Source organism: Ochotona curzoniae, unplaced genomic scaffold (assembly GCF_017591425.1).
Source record: "Ochotona curzoniae isolate NIBS_2020 unplaced genomic scaffold, NIBS_Ocur_1.0 contig_1, whole genome shotgun sequence".
NCBI classification, from domain to species: Eukaryota; Metazoa; Chordata; class Mammalia; order Lagomorpha; family Ochotonidae; genus Ochotona; species Ochotona curzoniae.
In genome coordinates this window covers 36,896,205-36,920,540 of record NW_024464918.1, presented here as the reverse complement: position 1 = coordinate 36,920,540, position 24,336 = coordinate 36,896,205, and the positions used below count along the sequence as shown (strand labels likewise).

Sequence of the window (24,336 nt, the reverse complement as noted above, 5' to 3'; positions counted from 1 at the left end):
TTACTGTGAAAAGTAAAATAGCTTTTCTTTCTTTTCTCTAACCAGTTTCTTTTCACAGGGAAAATTACGGTAATTTATTCCTTTTTTAAAAGGTATATTTATTTTTATTGGAAAGAGATTTTCAGAGAAGGGAGAGAGAGATGTCTTCCATGTGCTGGTTTACTCCCCAAATGGTTGCAATAGCCATTGCAATAGATGAGCTGATCCAAAGTCAGGAGATTCCTCCAAGTCTCCCATTTGGGTGCAGGTTCCTAAGACCTTTGGCTATCCTCTGCTGCTTTCACAGGATATTAGCAGGGAGCTGAACTAGGAGTATAGTAACTTAGACTTGAAAAAGCACCTGTACGAGATATCAGCACAGCAGATGGCAGCTTACCTGCTGGACCGCAGTGCCACAAGTAATTTATTTCTAATGTAAAGCCTTTGAAAATGATTGTGGTTCCCTAAATTTCAGAATTGTCATTATAGTACTTAAAGAAAGGACTGGGAATCACACAAACTGTATTGAAAACTTGAATGTGGGCACTAATTAATGTGCAGCTTTGGACAAGTGGATTAATCTCTGTTGCTCAATTTACTGGGCTTCAAAATGGCAGTAGCCATACTTAGCTTTGGGGCTAGAGTATTTAGTAAGGTGACATCTTGGGCTGGCATTGTGTCCTAGCAACTATGCTGCCAGTGATGCCAGCATCCCATGTGAACAAACAGTAGGTGTCCTGGCTGCTCCACTTCCAGTCCAGCTCCCTGCTAATGTGCCTGGGGAAAGTAGCAGAGGATGGTTTAAGTACCCAGGCTTTAGTAACTCAGTGTGGGAGACCTGGATAAGGCTTGTGACTCCTGGCTTGGCCTGGCTCAGCACTGGCCTTTTTAGCCATCTGAGGAGTGAAGTTCCCACTCTGTTTCTCCATATGACTCTCATTTTCAAATAAATGGTTCAGTTAAGAGAGAGAGAGAAAGAGTTGGGAATGTGCATAGCCCAGCGTCCTGAGTAACTGTCCAAAAACGCTAATTATTCTCACTTCTTTTTAGATAAAAAGCATTTTTGGTAACATTTTAAAAGAGCAGCCAAGACATGAATCAGAGCTCCCACATAGGAGTGTTACAAAGCAGCCACAATGCTGCCCCCAAACTAGAATTTTAATCCTTATAACCCAGCTTCCTGCTAAAAATGCATGTGGGTAGGCAGCAGATCTTGGCCCAAGTACCTGGCTTCCTTGCAACCCATGTTGGAAACCAGGACAGAGTTCCTGGCTCCTGGCCTTGTTTTGGCTAAGATCTAGCTGTTGGGGATATGTGGGGAGGAAACCAGCAGGTAGAAGACCTGTCTCTTCTTCTCTCTGACTTTAAAATAAGTAAATCTCAGGCCTTACACAATGGCTCAATTGGCTAATCTCTACCCTGCAAGAGCTAGGATCCCATAGGGGTGTCGATTTAAGTCCTAGCTGTTCCACTTCTTGTTCAGCTCCCTGATTATGGACTGGGAAAGCAGTTGAGGATGACCCAAAGCCTTGAGACCCTGCACCTGCATGGGAGACCTGGAAGAAACTTCTGGCTCCTGCCTTCGATCGGTTCAGCTTCAACTGTTGTATCCGTGTGGGGAATGGACCAACAAATGGAAGATCTTTCTGTCTCTCCTTCTCTATGTAAATCTGCCTTTCCAATAAAAACAAATAAGTAAATCTCGGGTCTGGCATGATGGCCTAGTGGCTGAAGATAACACAGGGCCTGGCATAGTAGCCTAGTGGCTAAAGTCCTCGCTTTGCAAGTGCTGGAATCCCATATGGGCACCAGTTCTAATCCCAACTGCCCCGCTTCCCACCCAGTTCCCTGCTTGTGGACTGGGAAAGTAGTCAAGAACAACCCAAAGCCTTGGGACGCCGCACCCACATGGGAGACCTGGAAAAAGTTCTTGGCTCCTGCCTTCGGATCAGTGCAGCTGTAGCCATTGAGGTCACTTGGGGAGTGAATAATCAGATGGAAGATCTTCCTCTCTGTCTCCTCCTCTGTGTATCTACCTTTCCAATAAAAATAAGTAAATCTTTTTTAAAAATAAGTAAATCTTTAAGGAAAGGCTTATGTATTTTAGTCTCAGTACTCACAGACTATGCCAGATATGTAAAATACAAATGATTACCCATGAACTTTTGACCTCATAAGACTGACAAATGAAATCAAAATTTCAAATCCAGCCAACATAGGTTGACCTCTGTTTTGGCTGGAATCATAGCACCACTAGCTATTATAATACTGTAAATTCTTAGGAGAATAAATGATCAAAAGTTATTGTCAGAAATTCTAGCAATTTAATAACACTTGAGAAACTTTTTTTTAGCTCTGAGTAACTGATTGTTTGTTCATTTGTCAAATGAATGAACAAATTGTTTTGTTTAAAGTTAACTGATCATACAATTATTTAATTTTTTTCTAGGCTTGCTTGCAAATTGATCCTGCTGAGAGGATATCATCTACTGATCTTTTGCATCATGAATATTTTACTAGAGATGGATTTATTGAAAAGTAAGCATTTTGAATCAATGTGATGTTTTTAGAATTTTGTTTTATGAAATTCTGTTAGGAAGAGAATTGCTTCTTAGATTAATATGAATTGTGCTTATTTTTTAGTCAAGTATTAAGTCATTAGATAATATGGTAGATTTATAGGTGTCACAGATGAAAACTGATAATAAAAGTAGTGACTAATATTCACTACGTTATAATATTCTTGACAATGTGCTTGGCTCTAAATGTACTGAAATTTCAATGTCATCTTAGACCATCGGTAATGTTAAGTAAACAATACTTTTAGCTTTATTCCTATTAGACCTCTGACTCAAAGGATATAGTTCATTTATGTCTTTTCTGTAGGAGTTCTATATGATATATTTGCAAAGTCAAATTTTTAAAAGATGCCAGTAATCAAATTTTAATGTTATGCTGTCTTACAATTTTCTGCCTCTCTAAATAAAGAATATTGGTTGATACTGCTTATTTTATTAGATTTATACCAGAACTGAAAGCTAAGTTACTACAAGAGGCAAGAGTCAATTCATTCATTAAACCAAAGACATACTATAAAGAAAATGAATTTAAAGAAGATGGAAGCAAACCAATGTTTACCAATACATTGCTAAGTAGTTCTGTTTTGAAAAGGGTAAGGATTTTTGTTCTTACATCTCTGCATTTAATTGTGTTACAGTTAGCTTTGTAAAGACAAAAATAATTTCTAATGGCTAAGATTTTTAATGTATCTATCCCAGGAAATGGAAAGAGAAAAAAAGCCCAAGGAGGCCAAAGTCAGAGTTGTTAAAGTTAAAGGAGGAAAAGTAGATCTTTCAGAGCCAAAAAAGACGGAGCATGAGGATGGAAGTTGTCAGCAGAAAGCACTTGAAGGTGCTCATGCTGTGGCTGAAGACAGCAGACCTGCAGTCACGGAACCCCCAAGCTGTGTCAATCCAAGCACCAATCCTAATGGCACGAGAGAGGATCTGCCTTCTGGAAGCTGTATGACAATGCCACCCATTAACCTAACTTCCAGTAATTTGATGACTACTACTCTCAATTCTAATTTTTCCCACCCCAGTTCAAGGTGAGATTGTTAACAGAGCACAGACCTAAGCCATGTGGTATTCCTCATAATGATTGTTATGATTTGGACAATAGTGTGGGTGTCCCCCAAAGGTTCGTGTATATGGGGGATTGGGCCCTATAATCCTGTGGTAATAGTGAATTAATGGTAATGACTCATTGGAAATTTGATCTAATTATGCCATCTAGGAAGTAGGCCCTTTGGGTCATTGAGGTATGTCTTAGAAGGTGGTTCCTTGGGGACCGGCACAATGGCTCTACTTGCTAATCTTCCATTTCCAAGTGCCAGGATCCCATATGGGCATGGATTCATGTCCTGGTTGTTCCGCTTCCCTTGCAGCTCCCTGCTTGTGACTTGGGAAAGTAATAGAGGAAAGCCCAAAGCCTTGGGACCCTGTATCCACGTGGGAGACCTGGAAGAAGCTCCTGGCTCCTGATTCTGGGTCGACTCAGCTCCAGCTGCTGCAGTCACTTGGGGAGTGAGCCCAATGTCTCTCCTCTCTGTAAAATCTGTGTTCCCAATAAATCTTTTTCTTAAAAAAAGATTTATTTATTTGAAAAGCAGAATTACTGAACTTGAACTGTGGTTTCACAGCAAAGTGGAGGAGACCACCATGGGGGTGGGGAGGGCTGGGGGAAATCCCAGTACTTATAGAACTATGTGTCATCATACAATGTGATCAATAAATAATAATAATAATAACAATAATAAAATTAAATTTAAAAAAAGAAAAGCAGAATTACAGAGAAAGATGGAGAGATGCAAAGAGAGAGAAAAAAGAGATCTTCCATCTATTGGTTCACTCCCCAAATGGCAAATCTCTTTTCTTTTTTTTTTTCTTAAAGATTTTTTTTTTATTGCAAAGGCAGATCTACAGAGAGAAGGAGAGACAGAGAGGAAGATCAGCCCTCCAATGGTTCACTCCCCAAGCAGCCGCAGCGGTTGGAGCTGAGCCAATCTAAAGCCAGAAGGCAGGAGTCTCTTCCAGGTCTCCCACCCTGGAACAGGGTCCCAAAGCTTTGGGCTGTCCTCAACTGCTTTCCCAGGCCACAGTGAAGGAGCTGGATGGGAAGTGGGGCCGCCAGGATTAGAACTGGTGCCCATATGGGATCCCGGGCGTGTTCAAGGCAAGGACTTTAACTGCTATGCTATCACTCCGAGCCCTCTTTTCTTTTTAAAGTATCCAGCCTCAGTTTTTTGTTATAGAAACAAAACAGAATGAGTCTCCAGGGCATACACAAGAACTTAGGTCACAGCATTGTGTTTCTCTTAAAAAAAAAAAAAGACACTTTTCTAAGAGACTTAAAAAAAAAAAGTTGTTTCAAAAAGATACTATTAGTGACAAATTAAACATCAGTATTGCTAAGAAAGGTTAATTTCTTTTACAACATTCAAAAGAAGTCCTCAGCAAATGATCTGTTATATAAATATAACATCTTTTTCAAGTTTAGTTTACAGACACTGTAAATGTGATTTTTATATATATCCTTGAGTCACCTTTTTATTACCTTAACTAAAATATCTGAGAAAGGCTTTTTAGGCAGGAGGGTGGTTTACTTCAGCACATAGTTTTGGAGACTCCTGTAGCCTGCCATCTGATGGAGGGTGGTAATTGCGGCCCATGTACAGAGGAAAGGTCACAACGCAGTGAATGAGCAAGCAGAGAGAGGCTATGCACAGCTCAGCTCTTAGAACCAGCCTTCTCCCTCTCTCTCTCTCAAAGATTTACTTATTTTTATTGGAAAGACAGATTTATGGAGAGACAGATAGAAAGATCTTCTATCTGCTGGTTCATTCCCCAAATGGCAGCAGGAACAGCTGGAACTGAGCTGATCTGAAGCCTGGAGTTCCTTCCAGTTCCCCTGTGTTGGTACAGGGTCCCGAGGCTTTGTGCCATCCTCAGCTGCTTTTTTTTTTTAAAAGATTTGTTTTTATTATTATTTTTTTTTATTGGAAAGGCGGATATACAGAGAGGAGAGACAGAGAGGAAGATCTTCCATTCGATGATTCACTCCCCAAGTGACCACAACGGGCCGATGCTATGTCAATCCGAAGCCAGGAGCCTCTTCTGGGTCTCCCACACGGGTGCAGGGTCCCAAAGCTTTGGGCCGTCCTCGACTGCTTTCCCGGGCCACAAGCAAGGAGCTGGAAGGGAAGCGGGGCAGTTGGGATAGAACCGGCGCCCATATGGGATCCCGGGCATGCAAGGCGAGGACCTTAACCACTTGCGCCACCGCGCTGGGCCCCTCAGCTGCTTTTATAGTCTTTAACCAGAGAGCTGGATGGGAAGTGGAACATCCGGGACATGAACAGGCGTCCATATGGGATGTTGGTGCTTTAAGTGGAGGATTAGCTACTGAGCCATCCTTGTGTCCTCTACCTCCTTCCCTACCCAACCACTGTGAGTTGTCCTTAAATACCAAATCAGTTCTCCCAAGTCCCCACCCCTTCTAAGTTTTGCCACCTCTCTACATTGTCATCAGTAGAGACCAATGTTCTAGCACACCAACCTTTTGGAAACAAATAAAGTGAACTTTGTTTTATAGCAAATTCTCTTAATGGAGAAAGGATATAAAACAATTTTTTTTCTTTATAGTTAAGTGGCTTTTCAAGTTCAAATATTCTATTGAGCCAGTTTTGCATTTAGCCTCCGAAAGAGTTTGAAAAACAGTGCACTTAATATGAGTCCACTTAATCATAAGCGGTGTGACCTCTGCTGAGGATTTGTCTAACAAGGAATTTGGACCAAGGCTCAATGTAGGGAGACAACTGTGAATCTAGGTGAGGAAACTGCATTCACTAGCCCAAGCAAATTCCAGCAGTCAGGTTTGGGCTGCAGAGGTGGGCCAGTGCCCTGATCTGTGTCAGTCCAGAGGTAGAGCAGGCTGCACCATGCGGTCATGCTGATGCCAGTAATTGTGGTGAGCAGATCTTGAACAGCAAGCTCCTAAACTGGGAAACCCAGTGCTTAGGAGATCCAGCTTCAGAAAATGCAGAAGGGAACCAGTTTTGCAGCAGGAGTGACTCCATCAGAGGACTGTCACCACTGTGTTAGCCGGGTGATACTTCTCTCCCTATGGTCCTGTGTTGCCCCCTTGGAGCACTTGAGGGCTGAACTTTGCATTTTGGTGCTCACTGTTCAAACAGTAAGTTTTCATGCTGTAACTTATTTGTTCTTGCAGATAAAGGCACTGTGGGGGGAGTTCTGATAATTTCTCATTCATTTTTGAATAACAGGTTAGCTGAAAGAGCAAAAAGGAGACGCACTTCCTTACAGTATGTTGGACAAGCTGTGTCTGACAACAGGCAGGAGGATGGAGGTCCCGTGCAAGTAAGGCAAGAAGCTAGTTGTTCCAATGGGGCCTCCCTTTCTTCTTTTTTTAAGCTTTGGGGGCTCTAACACTGTAAAAATTTTGCTTTAAATTTTGTTTGATTTACAGATAAGCTATCATTTCCTTAGAGCTTTCACAGTTTTAGTTAATTTATGTTTTCTTATTTATGCATTTTTAAAAAGATTTATTTTTATTCAAACAAGTTACAAAGAGAAGGAGAAATGGAGAGACAGAGATCTTCTATCCTCTGGTTTACTCCACAACATATCCACAACAGCAAGAGCTGAGCTGATCTGAAACCAGGAACTACGAGCTTGCTGTGTATCTCCCACGTGGGTGCAGGGTCCCAAGGCCTAGGACCATCCACCACTGCTTTCTCAGGCTGTGAGCAGGGTGCTGGATGAGAAGTGGAATAGCCAGGACACAGGCCAGTGCCTATGTGGGATGCCAGCATCACATGTGGAGATTTAGTCTATCTTGCCATGGTGCTGATCCCTTATCCATGCACTTAATGTATGACTTGTTCTTAAGGTTTCTACCCTGAAAATTCACAGGAGGGGCAGGTGAGTTGTACAGCACATGAAGCTGCCATTTGGAACAGCTGTATCCTGCATATGAGTGTCAGTTTGAGACCTGGCTCCTCTGCATCTCATCCAGCTTCCTGCTCATGAGCTCAGGAGGCAATAGATGATAGACCAAGGGTTTGGGTTCTTGCTACCTACATTGAAGATTATGATAGATCTCCTGACTTTGGCCTTGGTCCACCCCTGGCTGTTGCAGGATCTGGAGAATGAACCAGTGGATGGAAGAATTTTGTCTCTCTGTCTTACTGGCTTTCAAGTACATACATACATACATACATACATAAAAAGATCTTTTAAAGACATAAGAACTTATGGATTTCTACTTCCAAAAAATTTTTTTTCTTAGTAGATTGATCAAAAGCACTTGCCAAAGAAATATAACTTACCTTTTAGCAGAAAAAAATAATAATCAGTGTTGCTTTATTTCCCTATTTTCTCTTTCTTTCTTTCTTTCTTTCTTTCTTTCTTTCTTTCTTTCTTTCTTTCTTTCTTTCTTTCTTTCTTTCTAACAAAGGAAAATAGTTTCATTCAAATTGAATGTGTTATTTATAGTGGAATATTGAAGGAAGGGCATTTGGTGTGGTAGTTAAATGTTTGGTATTGGTTGGGTCAACAACATCTTGTATTATACTGCCTGGATTCAAGTCCCAGCTCTACTCTAGATTCCAGTATCCTGCTAATAAATACACTGGGAGGTAACATGGTTCTTGGGAGGCTTCAGGTTCTTGGGTCCTTGTTTCTCGCCCATGTGGAAAATCTGTATTGAGTGTCTACCTCCCAGCTTGGCTTGTTCCCTATCTCCTGTCCCTCTGCCCTTCAAAAAAATATTTTTAATTAAAAACAGTAAAAACCTATCTAAGAACAAGTGATTGAGTAAGAACAGCCACCTTTAGGAACACTGCTTTGAGTTCTAACTTATTCTACTTCTGGTCCAGCTCCCTGCCTCCCTGGGAAAGCAGCAGAAGATGGCCCAAGTGCTTGGACCCCTACCACCCGTGTGGTAGACCCAGATGGAGTTCCTTACTCCTGGCTTTGTCCTGGCCCATTCCTGGCTGTTCTAGTCATTTGGGGGAATAAGCCAGCATGTAGCAGATCTTTCTTTGTCTCTCCTTCTCCCTATGTCACACTGCCATTCAAATACATAAACCTAAGTGTATGTGTGTGTGTGAAAGAACGTTAGTCATAGCCTTACAGTGGGACATCGTACATTACATCATTACATTGTGGAAGCACTCATTGACTATGAAATATTTTTATGTACTGTTGTGAAGAGAGCAAAAATAGATAATACCAAAATTTTACAGGTGCTGGGTACACAAATAGGATGTTGTTGTTTGTTTTGTGTTTTTTTCCTCAATGACTATAAAACATGTCATTCTATAATAGAAAAATAGGTTGCTAGTAAAATTAACTGAAACACTTGGTTCAGGGTGTAGTAAATGTAGTGAAGATTAAAGTTAGGGGACAGATGTTTGGCCTAGCCTTTATGATACCACTTTGGATACCTGATTCTCAAAACTAAATGTCTGGACTTGACTTTGTTCCTGATTCCAGCTTACTGCTACTATACATCCTGTAAGGCAGGGATAATAGTTCAAGGATTTGGGTCCCTGTACCCCACAAAGGAGACCAGAATTGAGATCCTGGCTCCCCGGCTTCAATCTGGCATAGCTGTGACTTTAATGGGTATTTGAGGAGGAAATTAACAGATGGAAGAGTTCTGTCTGATTTCTCTCTTACTTGCTCTCTCTGTAAGACTTTCAAGCAAATAAGCTTTTTTATTATTTAAAAGTTAAGATTATAGCTTTCTATTTTTTTTAAATAAATTTTATGGCTGTCTTCTGTTATCCAAATGGTAGGCAGTTGTGGAGTTAGTCTTCTACAGATAGTCATGCATATGTTTCTTCAAACTAACTCTTGTCTGTTTGTTTATTTAGAGCCAAATAGAGAAGAATGTATTTAAGGGTCAAAGTGGCCAGATGGCAATTGGAAACAAAAGGAAGGTGAATTTTTCCAGACCTGACAGAAAGGAATTTCATTTCCCAGAATTGCCTTTCACAATACAGTCTAAGGAGATGAAAGGAATGGAAGGTACATATATTTTACATAGTTTTACAAATCTCCGGATGATATAAATTTACAGTATATCTTGGGGCTGGTGCTGTGGTATAACAGATTGCCACATGCAGCACCAATATTCCACATGGGCACCAGTTTGAGTCCTGGCTGCTCCACCTCCAGTCCATCTCACTGCTAACATCCTTGGAAAACAGCAGAGGATGGTCCAAGTGCTTGAGCCTCTGTAGCAACATGAGACCTAGATGAAGTTTCTGGCTCTTGGCTTCTGACTTCAGCCTGGCCCAGCCCCTGCCATTGCAATCATTGGGGATGGAAGATCTCTCTCTCTCTCTCTCCCCATATATCATCTCCCTATAACTCTGAATTTCAAATAAGTAAACTAAATCTTTTAAAAATAATTTTAAAATAAATAACTTGTAAATGTAATGGAGCTAAAATATAGTGAAGTACTGAGAGAAAGATTTTCAATGCATGAGGTTTTCTTCCCCTTGTCAAGCAAGGAGTGGAATTTAGAGAAAATAATTTTAAAGGTAGTTTAGGACAGCCTTTAAGAGAGTAGGTTTTTAATTTGTTTAGGGTTGTTAGGGGGACAGTGTTTGAGGAAGGTGGTTTTGGCTGCATGGCCTATCTGGAGTCACTTCCCTTTGTAATCCTCCCGGAGCAGCTGTACAACCAAGGGCAAGAATGTTAGCTGTGCTTCAGGCACCCAAGGATTCAGGAGCTTAAGATTTATTACTCTACAGTTTATCTTAAAGTGAAGCTATTTTATGGCCTTGAGTAAATGTTTCTTTGAAGAATAGTGACATCTTGTGAAAAGTTAATATAATAGCAAGAGTATAATTTTTTTGAAGATTTATTTATTTTCATTGGAAAGGCAGATCTACAGAGAGAAGGAGAGACAGAAAGATCTTTCATCCATGGGTTTACTCCCCAAGTAGCTGCAATGGCTGGAACTAAGCTTATCTAAAGCCAGGAACCAGAGCCTCTTCCAGGTCTCCCACTTGGGTGTCAGGTCCCAAGGCTTTAGGCTTCCTTCTGCTGCTTTCCCAGGCCACAAACAGGGAGCTGGATGGGAGGTGGAGCAGGCAGGACATGAACCAGTACCCATATAGTATCTCGGAGCTTGAAGGGGGAGGATTAGCCAATTGAGCCGTTGCATGCACGTCTCCCATGTGGTTGGCAGAGGGCAAGGACTTGGGCTGTCACCTGCTGCCATCCACTGGGTACTTGAGCAGGAAACTGGGCCCAAGAGTGAAGCTGATGAGGGCTGCCCAAGGAGCACCCTGACTGCTGCACCACTTGTCTGTTCGCATGTCTCCTTTAAATACTGATAGACTTTCTTTGACGTTATCAGGTGAATAATTGTGACTTCAGTGGACGTCATAATCTTTTGAAATTCTTGAAAGTAAAGTTTCAAGCTAGGAATAACAAATTATCATTATTTTATATATTTTGCAAAAGTTAAACAGATAAAAATGCTGAAGAAGGATTCAAAGAAAACAGATTTGTCTAAAATACAAACTTCACATCGACCAAAATCAGGAAAAACAAGAGGTAACACTTGCTTTTGTTTCATAGTGTTTTTAAGAAATGTTACGTAGAGTTTTTCTCAGTTTATTCATTTAGTTGTTACTGTTAGAAAACTGATAAAAAACATGAAAATTTGCAATCCTTGGACTCTGGAAACATGTCAATATCTTCAAAAATAATCAGTTACTAACAGTTTTTAGAAGTACTTCTTGGGGCAGTGAGTGCCAGCTCTTATGTGAATGTTGAACTATGTCCCCAGGAAAAGTAGTAGCTCTGCTGTGAGTATTGTCACGCGTCAGGCAGGTAAACCCTGCCGGCGAGAACAAACGTGGTGTGGTATGATTGACTCAGCAGCAGCACATTGGAACTTGCAGCATTCTCCTTCCTTGTTCTCTCTCCATTTCCCCCTCTATCCCGCCATCTCTCTGTTTTTACCACTACGTATCAGTAATCTTGCTGAAATATCCCCAGATCCTGCCCACCACAAAGAAACTGAATTTTGCTTGGAAATCTTGTAGTGTTCAGTACCCAAATTGATACTCCCTTAAAATGCTCTTAAAAGGGAAGGAGACTGCAGAGCACTGTCCTAATTAAAATGTGCTGTAGATGGCCTTTTCATCCACACCCATGAGCTCTTTGTGTGATTTAGGAACCGCATTATCTCTGTTTTTTTAAAGTCAAATGAATTACATGTTGTAAATAATGAAATTTTGCATATTTACTAAGGAAATGTCAATAAGTTAAAAATCTATAAAACCTGATATGAAGCTTTTTAAGAAGACATTTTAAAGAAAACCAGTCTCTGAAACATTGGAGTGAGTTATCAGACACTGTTAGGTGTATTCTCATAGTGACATTAGGGCTGTGTATTCATCTTGGTCTAGAACTTGTTAACTCCACAGTTCACTTTACCGAAAATAAATACTGTACAACAAGGCAGCTGTTAGTGGTTATGCTTGAGTTCATAAAGTTGTAAGGTGGCTTTAAATGTTGACCTTTAGGTGACTTACTCATGTACACGTAATTTGAATGACTGGGTGGAGTAGGGTTCCTGACAGAATGGTCCCATGTTGCGTGTGCTCCTCCTGCTGACCTACGAGAGCTCCCAGGAACTGAAATTATATTCTAATACAAGAAAATCAAGCTCCTAAGATTGTTCTGTCACTTTAAAATCAGTCAGTAAACAATTCTCCTATGACTGGACCTCCTGAAAAGATGAACTTTAAAGAAAAATGACCTTGAAATGAAAGATTATTAGACAAAACCAGAAGTCACCGTCGTTGGTTACGTGGTTTATTTGTCCTTTAAAAGCAGTTTGTCAAGTGACTGAAATACCATGTAAGGGTAGGACAAACATTTTTGTTAAATTAGTGTCAGGGCAGGCTCTGAGACACTGCGCCCTGTATCAGAGTGCCTATTTGAGTCCTATTTCTCTGCTTCCAGTCCAGCTTCCTGCTAGGGTATCCTGAGAGGCAGCCACTGATGGCTGGGATGGAATGCTCAGGCCCCTGCCACTCATGCGTCAGTCCCAGGTGGACTTCTTGGCTCCTGCCTCAACCATGGCTGTGGTGACCAGGAAGATGACTTACTGTGTCTGGCTGGGTCTCTGTTGCATGGTTTTGCCTTTCAGTTAGATAAACATAAACATTAAATGTCAGAAATAAGAAAATGTCCAGAATTTGGAGCCTATAATTTAGAGTCTTAAGAAAATAGGACATTTTTAAAATTCGAGATAGGGAACTTAATTGTACTATTCTTGGATGTGTCATTGGTGCTTGTTTTTAATTAATCAGATTTGGGTACTTTGCAACTGTATAGTAAACACTTTCAAGTGTCTTAGCAGTATATTGAAGTAGTACATGCATACATTATTAGGCATTTTGACCAGAAAGAGACCCTCTCTCCCTTTCTATAAGAGGGAAGAAAGGGTGCCTAGGAGCACCACCTTTACTTCTGTTTGATTATGAGAGTGAGCAATACCTTTATTATAGAGTTCCACTGTAACTTATCAAATAAGCCACAGGTGCAAAGTACAGGTATTTTATATCTGGCTGTATCTCCTTAGCCAAACACTCACCATTTCCTCAATTAAGGTCCTGTTTCTATTTACTTTTTAGAATACAGGAAATACACAAACTGAAACGAAGAGGAACCTATCAGACATAGAGTAGAAAATGCAGCAGCTAAAAATTCAGGGAATCCCAGAATCACTGTATGGTTTTAAAAAATCCTTTCTATGTTATATGCACAAAAATGCCGACTAGAAAGAGCTATAGATACATCATAAATCTTATGTGACTATACATATATTCACCTAAATTTATAATCTTTAAATTTTTAATGTATTCTTAATTTGAACATGAATTTATAAAACTGCCTTTCTACTACATGCTAATAAAACTGCAGCTTACTTTAAATCATATTTTATTTGATCATGTATTATTTTAGTCTTGGCCATCCTTAGCTTTGGTTCAGAGCTTTTTTCGTTAGAGAAAGATAAGTTTTAAATGTGTGATGAAGTGAGAGCTTAATGTCTGAAAGCACTTGTGTTTGTTTTGTTTTGTTTTTTCTTACTCATTTACTACAAAACTACTGTCTGATGACCGTGTGACCTTGGTTGCACCACTTCATTTTTTTTTAGGATTTATTTTTATTTGAAAGGTAGAGTTACAGAGAAAGGGACAGAAAGGTCTTCCACTTGCTGGTTCACTCCTCAAATGGCTGCAGTAGTTGGAGCTGGGCCAGTCCAAAAGCCAAGAGCTAGGAGCTACCTTGGGGTCAGCCTCCTCTGTGGGTGTAGGGTCCCAAGGCCTGGGCTATCCTCTGATGTTTTCCCAGGGCATATGCAGGGAGCTGGAGATTGCAAAAGGAGCAGATAGGACTGGAACTTGTACACATACTGGTTTCAGGCACCATAGACAGAGGCTTAGCCTAGTATGTCACAGCTCTGAGTTTGTTTTAATACTAGATGTTCTGAAAAAAAAAACACTAGATATTCTGGAGTGGCACTCAAGTATATTGTGAAGATTGCTTATAAGGATGGAAACTAAGCAAAACATTGAAGCCAATCTTTTAGCCTGACTGGCATGTTTATAATTTAATAATTTACATATAATCAGAGTATTTTACATTTTTATTCTTGGTTCTTACTAGCTTGGTTTCTAATTTTAGGGTGGAGATGGCCATTATGAGGGGAAGAATTTGAAGAGGAACAGATTTTTTTTCTGGTAGTGTCTTTCAAATTCTCTTAAAAATACAAATTGACAACTCTTCCCTTTTTTTATGTACAACAGCCATGCAACATCATACATATTGTCTTGTTATCACAGTATATTCAGTTTTATTCTTTCTTCTAATATCTCTGTGTGCTTTGCTTGGGAGTGTATAAAGTCATCCATCTCCTCTCTGCCTGCCTCTGTTCTTGGTATGATTGCTAAGTGGTGTCACATCCTGTCGCAGGACATGCACTGTGCTTACACTGATCTCTGCCTCTCGTGGTCACACAGCCTGGGCGTTAGTTATCTCCTAGAACGCCCAGGCTTTCTGACCTCAGTTCTTCAGGAAATACCTGACTTGTTGTTTTAAAAGCTATTTGTTATCAATACATGTTGAAAAAATTTGTTCTGTGGATCAGCAGTAAAAGTATTTTAAAAATAACAAAGTGATATAATACTCAAATGTTAAATTATTATACCCTTTCAAACAATTGCCAGCACTCTTGCATTTTCGTAGTTCAATCTGATAGTGCCTTTTATGCCTGCAGACTTATCCTAGTTCATAAAACAAATCATATCCCAACCCAGGAGGGTACACTACTTCCTTAGTCCGTCATGATGCTATAACTGCACAGTGATCTGTAAAGAATATAAGTTTATTAACCTCACAGTTCTGAAGAAAATCCACGAATATGGTGCTAGCATGTGACAGGGGCTGCGTGGTGAGGTGGTGGAAGGGGTCAAAGGGCAGATAGAACCTGCAGGCTGGCTCAGGTCTGCCTTTCCTTACAGGGTCCTTCATGCCATGGTGGGGACACCACCCAAATGACCTCCCCGACTTTCCTCTCCAAAAAGCATTAGCATAGATTTCTGGTTTGCATTTCTAGTAGCATACATTTAAATTATAACACAACCAAACTTCTAAATTGTCCTTTTCTTTAAAAAATTGAGAAATTGCATTACTCTATATAGGTTTGTTCTTACTAAATAAACATGAAAAAGCAAGTGAAAGTTTCATCTCTATTAAAATATTGTGACATTTATCTTTTAAAAAATAATGACTGGGCTGGTTATACATATATGCCTTTGTAGCAGTCTCCCTCTTAGCTCTAACAACTAATTCCTTCCAGAGTAATTTAGATTAGTCACTGTGGTAGATTTTGATAGTTACAAGTCTGGCCATTGCCTGTCATATTTACGTATTTGTTTATGCTTGCAACAATGTAAATGACTGTCAATTTGTGTAGAAATGCTTACTAGAATTTCAGCTTCATTTTTGGGAATTTGATACATCATTTGAAGAGCATGAATTTCATAACAATAGTGAGATTTCCCATACACGAGAATATATAATCTCTCCATTAATTTAGATTTAATTTCACTAAGCAATATTTTCTTATAATCTTACATCTTAAATTTATTCTAATGTATTTTGTTTTTTATGACATTACAAATAGTTTTGCTTTTACATTTTTTGAACTTTTTAATTTGTCTATTTTTTCCTTTTAAAGTTCATCTTCCAGTTATCTATTGGTAGCTTACAGAGGTACAGTTGTTTTGTATTAATGTTTTCTCCTGGGACCTTGCAAAATTTACTTTTTTAGTAGGTTCCTTCTTTCTGTCACTCTGGTTTTTTTTTTTAATTAATTAATTTATTTATTTTGGAAAGTCAGACTTGCAGAGAGAAGGAGAGACAAAAAGATCTTTCATCTGCTAGTTCACTCCCCAAGTGGCTGCAATGGCCAGAGCTGACCTGATCTGAAGCCAGGAACCAGGAGCTTTTTCTGGGTCACTCACATGGGTACAGGGTCCCAATGGGCCATCTTCAACTGCTTTCCCAGGCCACAGGCAGGAAGCTGGAAGGGAAGTGGAGCTGCCGGGACTAGAACCAGTGCCCATATGATCCTGGCATCTGTAAGGCGAGGACTTTAACCATTAGCCTATTATGCAGGACCCTGTCACTCCTACTTTTTTTCTCTCCCTTCCCTTCTGCTCTATTTTTTAAAAATATTCTTTAGGACTTTCTATATAACTTGAGCAACTTTAATCCAAAAATCTGAAATCCAGAATGCTCCAAAATTTGAAACTTTTTGAGCATTGTCACATTTATCAGTAGTAGTGGGAAATAAGAAAAGAAAAAAAAATATTAGTAGTGAAAGAATAGTGTAATCATAAACTATAATTGTGGATTTGTCAGTTTCTTCTGTCATCTATGTCAGTGGTTGCTTTATGTGTTTTTGAAGCTCAATTAGAAGCCTATATGTTTAGAGCTATTGTTATATTTCCAGTGCAACTGACCCTTAGCTACTCTTCAGTGTTTGAAAACAATTATGTATTATACCTAGTTTTATTATTGTTTACAGTTAGACTCAATACCTGTTATTCAGTCATGGTTAGAACTAAAAGTTAAGGTAAGGAATTAGGGAGAGGGCTGCTGCCCACCAGGCCAGTGGCTGCTAGGGTCTGCTTTTTGGACTTGCTCCTGTGAGGACTAGGGATGCCTGGGCCACAGCAAGGAGGCAGCAGAAGCAGAAGTCAAGGTTACAAAGTGAGTGGTGGACAAGCATCATGCAGGAGCACAGTGTATGTCTCCAACAGTGACACACACTGGTTATTTCCAAGTGTGACCAAGTTGTAAAGGTAACTACAATGAAAGATAAAGGTAGAGAGTAAAGAGGTTGTGTTCTTGTTGTTTTGTATAGAGTGTGCAGAAGTGCAGTAGGGTAATAAACAACAGTCATTTGGAAGAGTAATAAAAGATGTTGCTATCAACAGCAGCAGAGCAGTTGAACTCATCCAAAGGTGAAAACAAGCCTGAGTGCCACGAATTTGGGGAAAGTACGCAATTAAATTATGCCTGTTTTAAAAATACACTTGGAGAATGTGAACCTCCAAGAGGAAAGAAAAAGAAAGAAAGAAAGAAAGAAAGAAAGAAAGAAAGAAAGAAAGAAAGAAAGAAAGAAAGAAAGAAAAGAGGAAGAAAAGAAAATTCTGAACCAGAAGGAGAAATTGAGAAAGTAAAAGAGAATGAAGATGATGGAGAAGGCCACAGTTTTCCAGCAAGCCAGAATGAAAGAACAAACTAACAAACAAACACGGAAAAGGTGGCCCAGTTCAGGGGATCCCTTGGCATCAGTTGACTCAGGCAGGACGTCCAAGGATAAAGAAAGCATGTATTGCAGAGATGAAGAAGAGCTCTGGGATTACGATGATACTGTGAAGGTACCCTAAAATTTAAAAAGACAGAGAGCAGAGCTCAGCTGAAGACAAGGTTCTGCATACAGTTAACATTTTCTTTAAACTTGAAAAAGCCACACCTTTTTTAAAGATTTTTTTTTCAAAGTCAGATATATAGAGAGGAGGAGAGACAGAGAGGAAGATCTTCCGTCTGATGATTCACTCCCCAAGTGACTGCAATGGTCAGTGCTGAGCCAATCCAAAGCCAGGAGCCAGGAACTTCCTGCAGGTCTCCCACACGGGTGCAGGGTCCCAAAGCTTTGGGCCGTCCTCGACTGCTTTCCCAGGCCACAAGCAGGCAGCTGGATGGGAAGTGGAGCTGCTGGGATTAGAACTGGGGCCATTATGGGATCCCGGGCATTCAAGGCGAGCACTTTAGCCATGGCCACTGTGCTAGTCCCTTAACTTAATTTCTTAAACAAAGTTAGCTAATGGAATTTTTAAAAATATATATTTATTTATTTAAAAGCAGAGTTACACAGAGAAGAAGACATAGAAAAGGTTCTTCTGCCTTTTGATTCACTCACCTAATGGCTGCAACTGCTGGGACTGGGCCAGGTTAAAACCAGGGAGCCTGCAATGCAATCCAAGCTTCCCACTTTGGATTTGGGGACTCACAGGTGGACCGCCTCCTGCCTTCCCAGGCACACCCGCAAGTAGTTGGATCAGAAGCAGAGCAGCTGAGATTCCAACTCCTGCTCATGTGGGATGTTAGCATTGTGGGTTGAGGCCCAACCCACTGACACAGCACTAGCCTAGTCCCTTGAAATTCTCAGGCCATGCTTTGAAAAAACACTGTGATCAGTCACATGATTATCATAGGCTGCTGTTAACTTACAGATGCAAAAATGTAGCTAATCATAGGTTAGAATGTAAAAAGGGGTTGGAAATATATGTATAGTAGAACCTTCAGTTCAATCTCTCGAGTATTTTCCAGGCTCTGACCACATTTTACCCCTCCACTGCTCCTCATAGCATCTCTTGCCTTACTATGGTTCTGCTTGTTTCTCCTTCTGTTCCACTTGATGAGTTCTTAATACAGGTTAAACCAGATGATGCCACTGTTCTGCTCAACTTGTCCCACCTCTCCACCCAGAAAAAAAGCCATAACCTTATCATAGTCGGCAAAACCCTCCGCACTTTGCCACTGCCCCTCCTTTACTGTTTCCTTGTTGCTTGTTCTCTAGCCCACTGGCTCTATTGCAGTTTCTAGAGCCCAACAGCTGTGCTGTCCTGTCAGAGCCTTCGCCCACCCATACTGTTTTTCGTTCTAGAAATTTTGCTGAGGGCACCGCCTTGGCCTGTTTCAGTCACTCAACACAACCCCTCTGCTCTCCTTTACATACGTGGATATAGAAAGGCTCCGCTCCACTCCACTTACCTGAAAGTTGAAACTCTCCCATTCCTGCTACCTTCTTGTGTTACCTTATTTGGTATAGCATTTCCCTTTCAGAAAAGCTACATGTGCTACTTATTCATCCTCTTGACTGTTTCCTTCTGCTGAAATAAGACTCTCTGAGGATAGGGATTTTGTGTTCTCCACGCTTAGAACAGTGCCTAGTATATAGTGACACTGAAATATGTTTACTTTGTGAATGAATTATTAAACACTGAATAATGATTTCACCGGTGGGGTGGGACATGTAGCACGCTAGTATTGATTTCACTTTCTGGGTAGCAATATTAAGACTACAGATTTCCCCTGTCCTGCTGGGCTAGGAGCCTAGGTTAGTCTGAATAAACCGCCCTTACGCGTTTTTAAAAAAAAAAAAAAAAAAAAAGACTACAGGTATCCAATGGCTTGTGGCTTCTCAGCAGCATTCCCTTCAAAGTCATTTCAGTCCTAGTCTCCTCCAGAGGGAGCCCAGGATCCAGCATTTTCAGGACATGTAGCCAACCTCTGCCCTGGGCTAGCAGAGGACAGGACCTTGAATCTCCTGTGGGACTGAAGTGATGTGTGAAGCCAGCACACGGATACTAAGAGCTTTTTGCTCTAAGTCACCAGTCTGAGAGATGCATTAAAAATGCAAGTTAAGAATTACATTTCTTAACACAAGGTGGAGAAATCCACCATGGGGAGAGGGTTCGGGGAGGGGTGGGGGGAATCCCAGTGCCCATAACACTGTGTCACATAATGCAATGTAATTAATAATAAAAAAATTAAAAAAAAAAGAATTAGATTTCTTCGTATGAATGACTCCAAAGTCTTAGGACAGTTCTAGCCACACCATAGAATAGTTATATAATTTTCAGATAGTAATTACCCTTGGATAGCTCCTTTGAGTGGCTCCTAATTATTACCTTGAACATTATTATTATAATGTTAAAAGCATCTGATGCTCCCATGCAAAGCTTTAAAAACAAGACTTATTATAAATAATCCTGCCATTAATAGTCTTCTCTGGATTGTTGTTGCATTTGGAAAACTATTCCTTTTTCTTTATCTTCTAAAGAGAAACATTTTGTGGTTTCAGAGTATTCATTAAAACAATACCTATAAACTTCTGGGGTTTCTTTCTCTTGCACAATTGTCCATTGAATGAACATTCCATTTTTATTAAAAGTCATTTTGTATAACTCCAGACTAGTGTCAGATTCCAGATTAGCGTCCAGTTGCCCAAGTTAAAAGGCAAATGCCTGAGTGGTTTGTGCCCTTACCACTTCTTCACTGGAGAGAGTGGATAACATTTTTTTCCCCACAGTTTTCCCAGCTGCAAATGAGGGCAACAAGGCAAGAATAGCTTGTCTCAGTGATAACTGCAAAGACTCATCAAGGCAAAGTTTAATATACACAGGTCATGATGGATGTGCACTAATGATATATGTTGTTCACAAAATCTCTGGGGTCTGCTTCGAGCTTGCAGACTTATGCTGATTAATTTAGTTTTGTTGTTTGGGTTGTTGTGATTTCTTTCCTTTGATAATAAGTTAGATCTATAGGTGCCCCTTACTTTGTTACATAGTGTTTGCGAAGCTGTGAGGGAAATTGTGCATTGATTTCCATTTATTGTTTTTTTTTTTAGATTTATTCATTTGAAAGATAGAGTTATAGACAGAGGGAGAGACAGATATTCCATCCACTGGTTCACTCCTCAAATGGCTGCAATACTCCAGCTGGAGCCAGGAGTTCCATCTAGAGCTCCCATGTGGGCACAGGAACCCAAGTACTTGGGTCCTCTGCTTCTTTTTCAGTCTCATTAGCAGGAGGCTGGATTGGAAGTAAAACAGCTGGGACTTGTGCCCATATGGAACGCTGGTATTGCAGGTGGCAGCTTAAGCTACCATGCCACAATGTTAGCCCCTATTAATTTTAATAGTGATTTATTTGTTTGTTTGTTTATTTGAAAGGCAGCATGACAGAAGAGGAGGAGAGACAGTGAGAGAGATCTTCCATCTTCTGATTTACTCTCCAAATGCCTGCAACATCTAGGACTGGGCCAGGCCAAAGCCAGGAGTCAGCAGCTCTCCCTGGGTCTCCCATGTGGCTGGCAGTAATCTGAATACAACTGCTGCCTTTGAGGAGCATTAGCATGAAGTTTGATTGGAATTGCAGGGTTACTAGAACCTAACCCAGGCACTCTGATATGGGACACAGTCATCTCAAGTGATGGCTTAACCTGCTGAACAACAGTACTCACCCGTGGTCTCCACTTACTGAGACATGAAATCTTCTAATTCTCTTCTCTGTATGTATAAGACTTTTAAAAATTCAAAAATAAACAAATTATTTAGAACTATAAAAGTATATACCATATCCCCTCTTGAAGCTGGGACTCAGTCCTACTTTTATAGGGTTGTGTCATATCAAGGGCACACCTAGTGCAGCAATTTTTTTATATCCTGGTCAGCAGTTCCCAGCTTGTTATTTCGTTTTCTTCCTTCCTTCCCTCCTTCCTGCCTGCCTGCTGCCTTCTTTGCTTTGTTCACCCTTGTTGGTCTTTTTTTATTTTCCAGAATATTTGTGTGTTAATGGAGTGTGTAAGATTGTAAAAATGGCCATCTTGGGATATTTCCCCTTTGAGAAAAAAGAAATACAGAATTTTAGGTCCAAAGATTGCTAGGGTCATCTTTTCCTTAGAAGGAGCCTATGTGAGGCTGCCACTTGGGCCTCTGTGGGCACCAAGTAGGTTATGGCAGTGGCAGCAACAATGGAATTGGCCGGTAACAGGTCAGGTCTTGAGATGTGCTGAGTCAGCATCTCTGTAATGATGTGCGTGTCCTGGCAAAAGCAGAAGAGGTTGCCACTGCCACTCTGTGGGTTGTTGTTGCAGAGCGCTCTCTTCCTTCCAGTTTTTGAAGGACAAAGAATGTAGTCACAGAGCTAGACAGCTCCTTGCTGCATTTAATACTTTGAAGAATAAGAGTCTGATCCCTGAAATAATCAGTCTGCCTTCTGTCTTCACCTCAGTAATAAAATCTTACCTTTGATGGGCACCAGTTATATCCTAATCATCAAATCCAGTGACTTCCAAGTCCTTATTTTTCCTAACCTTCATGTCACATTTAATGCCATGGATTACCTTTTTAGAACATTCTTGTCTTTTTGTCACATATTGTCTTTCTTCTCACCTCAGAGTGCTATTTTGCTCTACTGATAATTTATCTTCCCACCTGTTTCTGTCATCATTCTCCAAAGTTCACTTTCTTCCTTCTTTTCTTCCTTTCTTCCCTTCCCATCTCCTTCCCTCCCCTTCCTTCCCCTTTTCTTTCTTTCCTTTTAGGAAAGCAAAGCAACAGAGCAAGAGACACAAAGAAAGATCTTCTGTCCTCTGATTCACTCCCCAGATGCCTACAATAGCCACAGCTGAGCCAACCTGAAGGCAAGAGCCGGGAACTCTTATCCTGGTCTTCCAAGTGGGTGGGCAGGTGCCCCAATACTTGGACCATCAACTGCTGCTTTGCTGGATGTTTTCGCAGGGAGTTGGATTGGAAGTAGAGCAGCCAGAATTTGAACTGCCTTTCCACTATGGGATACTATAGTGTCTTAAGAAGTGGTAACTGGCTATGCTACAAATGCCACTTTTGGGGGCCCTGCCTGGAAGGAGTTCCTTTGGTCCAAGCCAGGCTGTTAATGGGCATTTGGGAGTAAAGCAGCAGATTCAAGATTTCTCTCGTAGTGCCTTTAAAATAAATACATTTTGGAGGATTTTAAAAAATGGACAGATATAAGCATATTTGGATTTCTGTAAGTAGAGAAGAGATAAAATAAGGAAGATGTAATATGTAAAGAGATAATGTGCAAAAATATTCCCAAACTGATGAAATATAGAAACTCATGTGTTAAAGCTTTGTGAACCCCAAGCAAGAATAATGTGAGAAAAATCCCACCTAAGAACATTGCAGTAATATTACAGAGAAAAAGTTTCCTTCAGAGGAGCTGATCTCAAGAAAAATGATAAAATCCAGAAGATGTTGGGCTATGATCTTTGCAGTACTGACAAACCAGCTGCCGACCCAGAACTGTGCACCAAGTGAGAGGGTACTCATGCAAGGGGAAGTTTAGGCTTCTTTCTAGACAGAGGAAGACAGAGAGGACTTCCTGCCAGCAACTAGGCTCTGAGAAAATAACAGAAGGGAGTGGCTTCAGCAAAAACAAAAACAGTCCCATGTGACAGTAGGGGATTTAGGAAGGAATGAAAACCCACAAAGGGGAGAAATGCATGGGTAAATATAAATGTATACTGGTTGTAAAAATCAGCCAAAGTAGGAGGATGTAAAATATGTGCAGAATTAAACAAATGGATGCCCATAATAAAATTAGAAGCAAGAGAATGGTCCAAATCCTTGGGAACTTGCACCCGCATGGGGGACCTGAAAAAAGCTTCTGGCTCCTGTAACTCTACCTTTCCAATGAAAAAAAAATTTTTTTTTTTAATAAAAGCTTGAAAACCATGTTGCAGCAGGGTAATCCTATGTCCTGTGGTGCCAGCACTGCATATGGGTGCTGGTTAGTGTCCCAGCTGTTCTACTTCTGATCCAATTCTCTGCTTTTGGCCTGTGAAAATGGCAGATAGTGGCTGAAAGCCTTAGGACTGTGCACCGTGTGGGAGACCTAGAATAAGCTCCTGGTTTCCAACTATAGAACAGCAGCTCAGTTCTTCCATTGTAGCCATTTGGGGGCGGGGGGAGTGAATCAGCAAATGGAAGACCTTATCTCTCTCTCTCTTTTCTCTCTCTCAAAATCTTTTTAGGGGCTGTTGCAGCCATTTGGGGAGTGAACCAGCAGATGATAGATCTTTGTCTCTACTTTTCTCCATAAATCTGATCTGCTTTTTCCAGTAAAAATAAATAAATCTTTTTGTTTTAAAAAAAGAAAAGCTTCAAAAACAGGCCTCTAATGGACCAAAAGGATTTGCAAATAACTCAGTTGCCTGTCAAAATAAGCTTTAATGTGTTCATAGGAAATCTAAAAATATAAACCCATAACAAGCGTGCAATAGACTAATGCCTTTTAAAATACACAGAAAATGTGACCATAATGAAAATTACTTTTTAAAAAGATTTCTCTTTCTTTCTTTCTTTCTTTCTTTCTTTCTTTCTTTCTTTCTTTCTTTCTTTCTTTCTTTCTTTCTTTCCTTATTTATTTATTTTTAATGACAGAGTTAAGGAGAAGCAGAGACAGATTTTCCATCCACTGGTTCACTCTGCATATGGCCCCAATGGCTAGGTCTGGGGCCAGGCAGAAGCCAGAAGCCGGGAGCTTCATCCGGGTCTCCCATATGGGTGTAGGGGCCCAAGCACTTGAACCATCTTCTGCTGCTTTCTCAGGTGCA

General features: G+C 40.5%; 1 protein-coding gene across 3 annotated transcripts in view; it reads left to right on the top strand.

Annotated features, from left to right (window-relative positions):
- CDKL3 (cyclin dependent kinase like 3) overlaps positions 1 to 14,518 on the top strand; it is a 33,349-nt gene extending 18,831 nt beyond the window's left edge. The window contains exons 7-13 of one of the 3 annotated variants that reach the window (XR_005883017.1): positions 2,429 to 2,517; positions 2,998 to 3,151; positions 3,258 to 3,586; positions 6,824 to 6,917; positions 9,440 to 9,593; positions 10,936 to 11,135; positions 14,283 to 14,518. Coding sequence is in view for 2 of the 3 variants with exons in the window: in XM_040971809.1 (XP_040827743.1) it covers positions 2,429 to 2,517; positions 2,998 to 3,151; positions 3,258 to 3,586; positions 6,824 to 6,917; positions 9,440 to 9,593; positions 11,043 to 11,135; positions 13,229 to 13,251 (936 nt within the window). In the remaining variant the exon portion in view is untranslated. Of the gene's footprint in view, positions 1 to 2,428; positions 2,518 to 2,997; positions 3,152 to 3,257; positions 3,587 to 6,823; positions 6,918 to 9,439; positions 9,594 to 10,935; positions 11,136 to 13,228; positions 13,252 to 14,282 lie in introns of those variants that run through there. The other 2 variants (XM_040971799.1, XM_040971809.1) reach the window with 2 other exon arrangements.
- Positions 14,519 to 24,336: the final 9,818 nt, after the last annotated feature.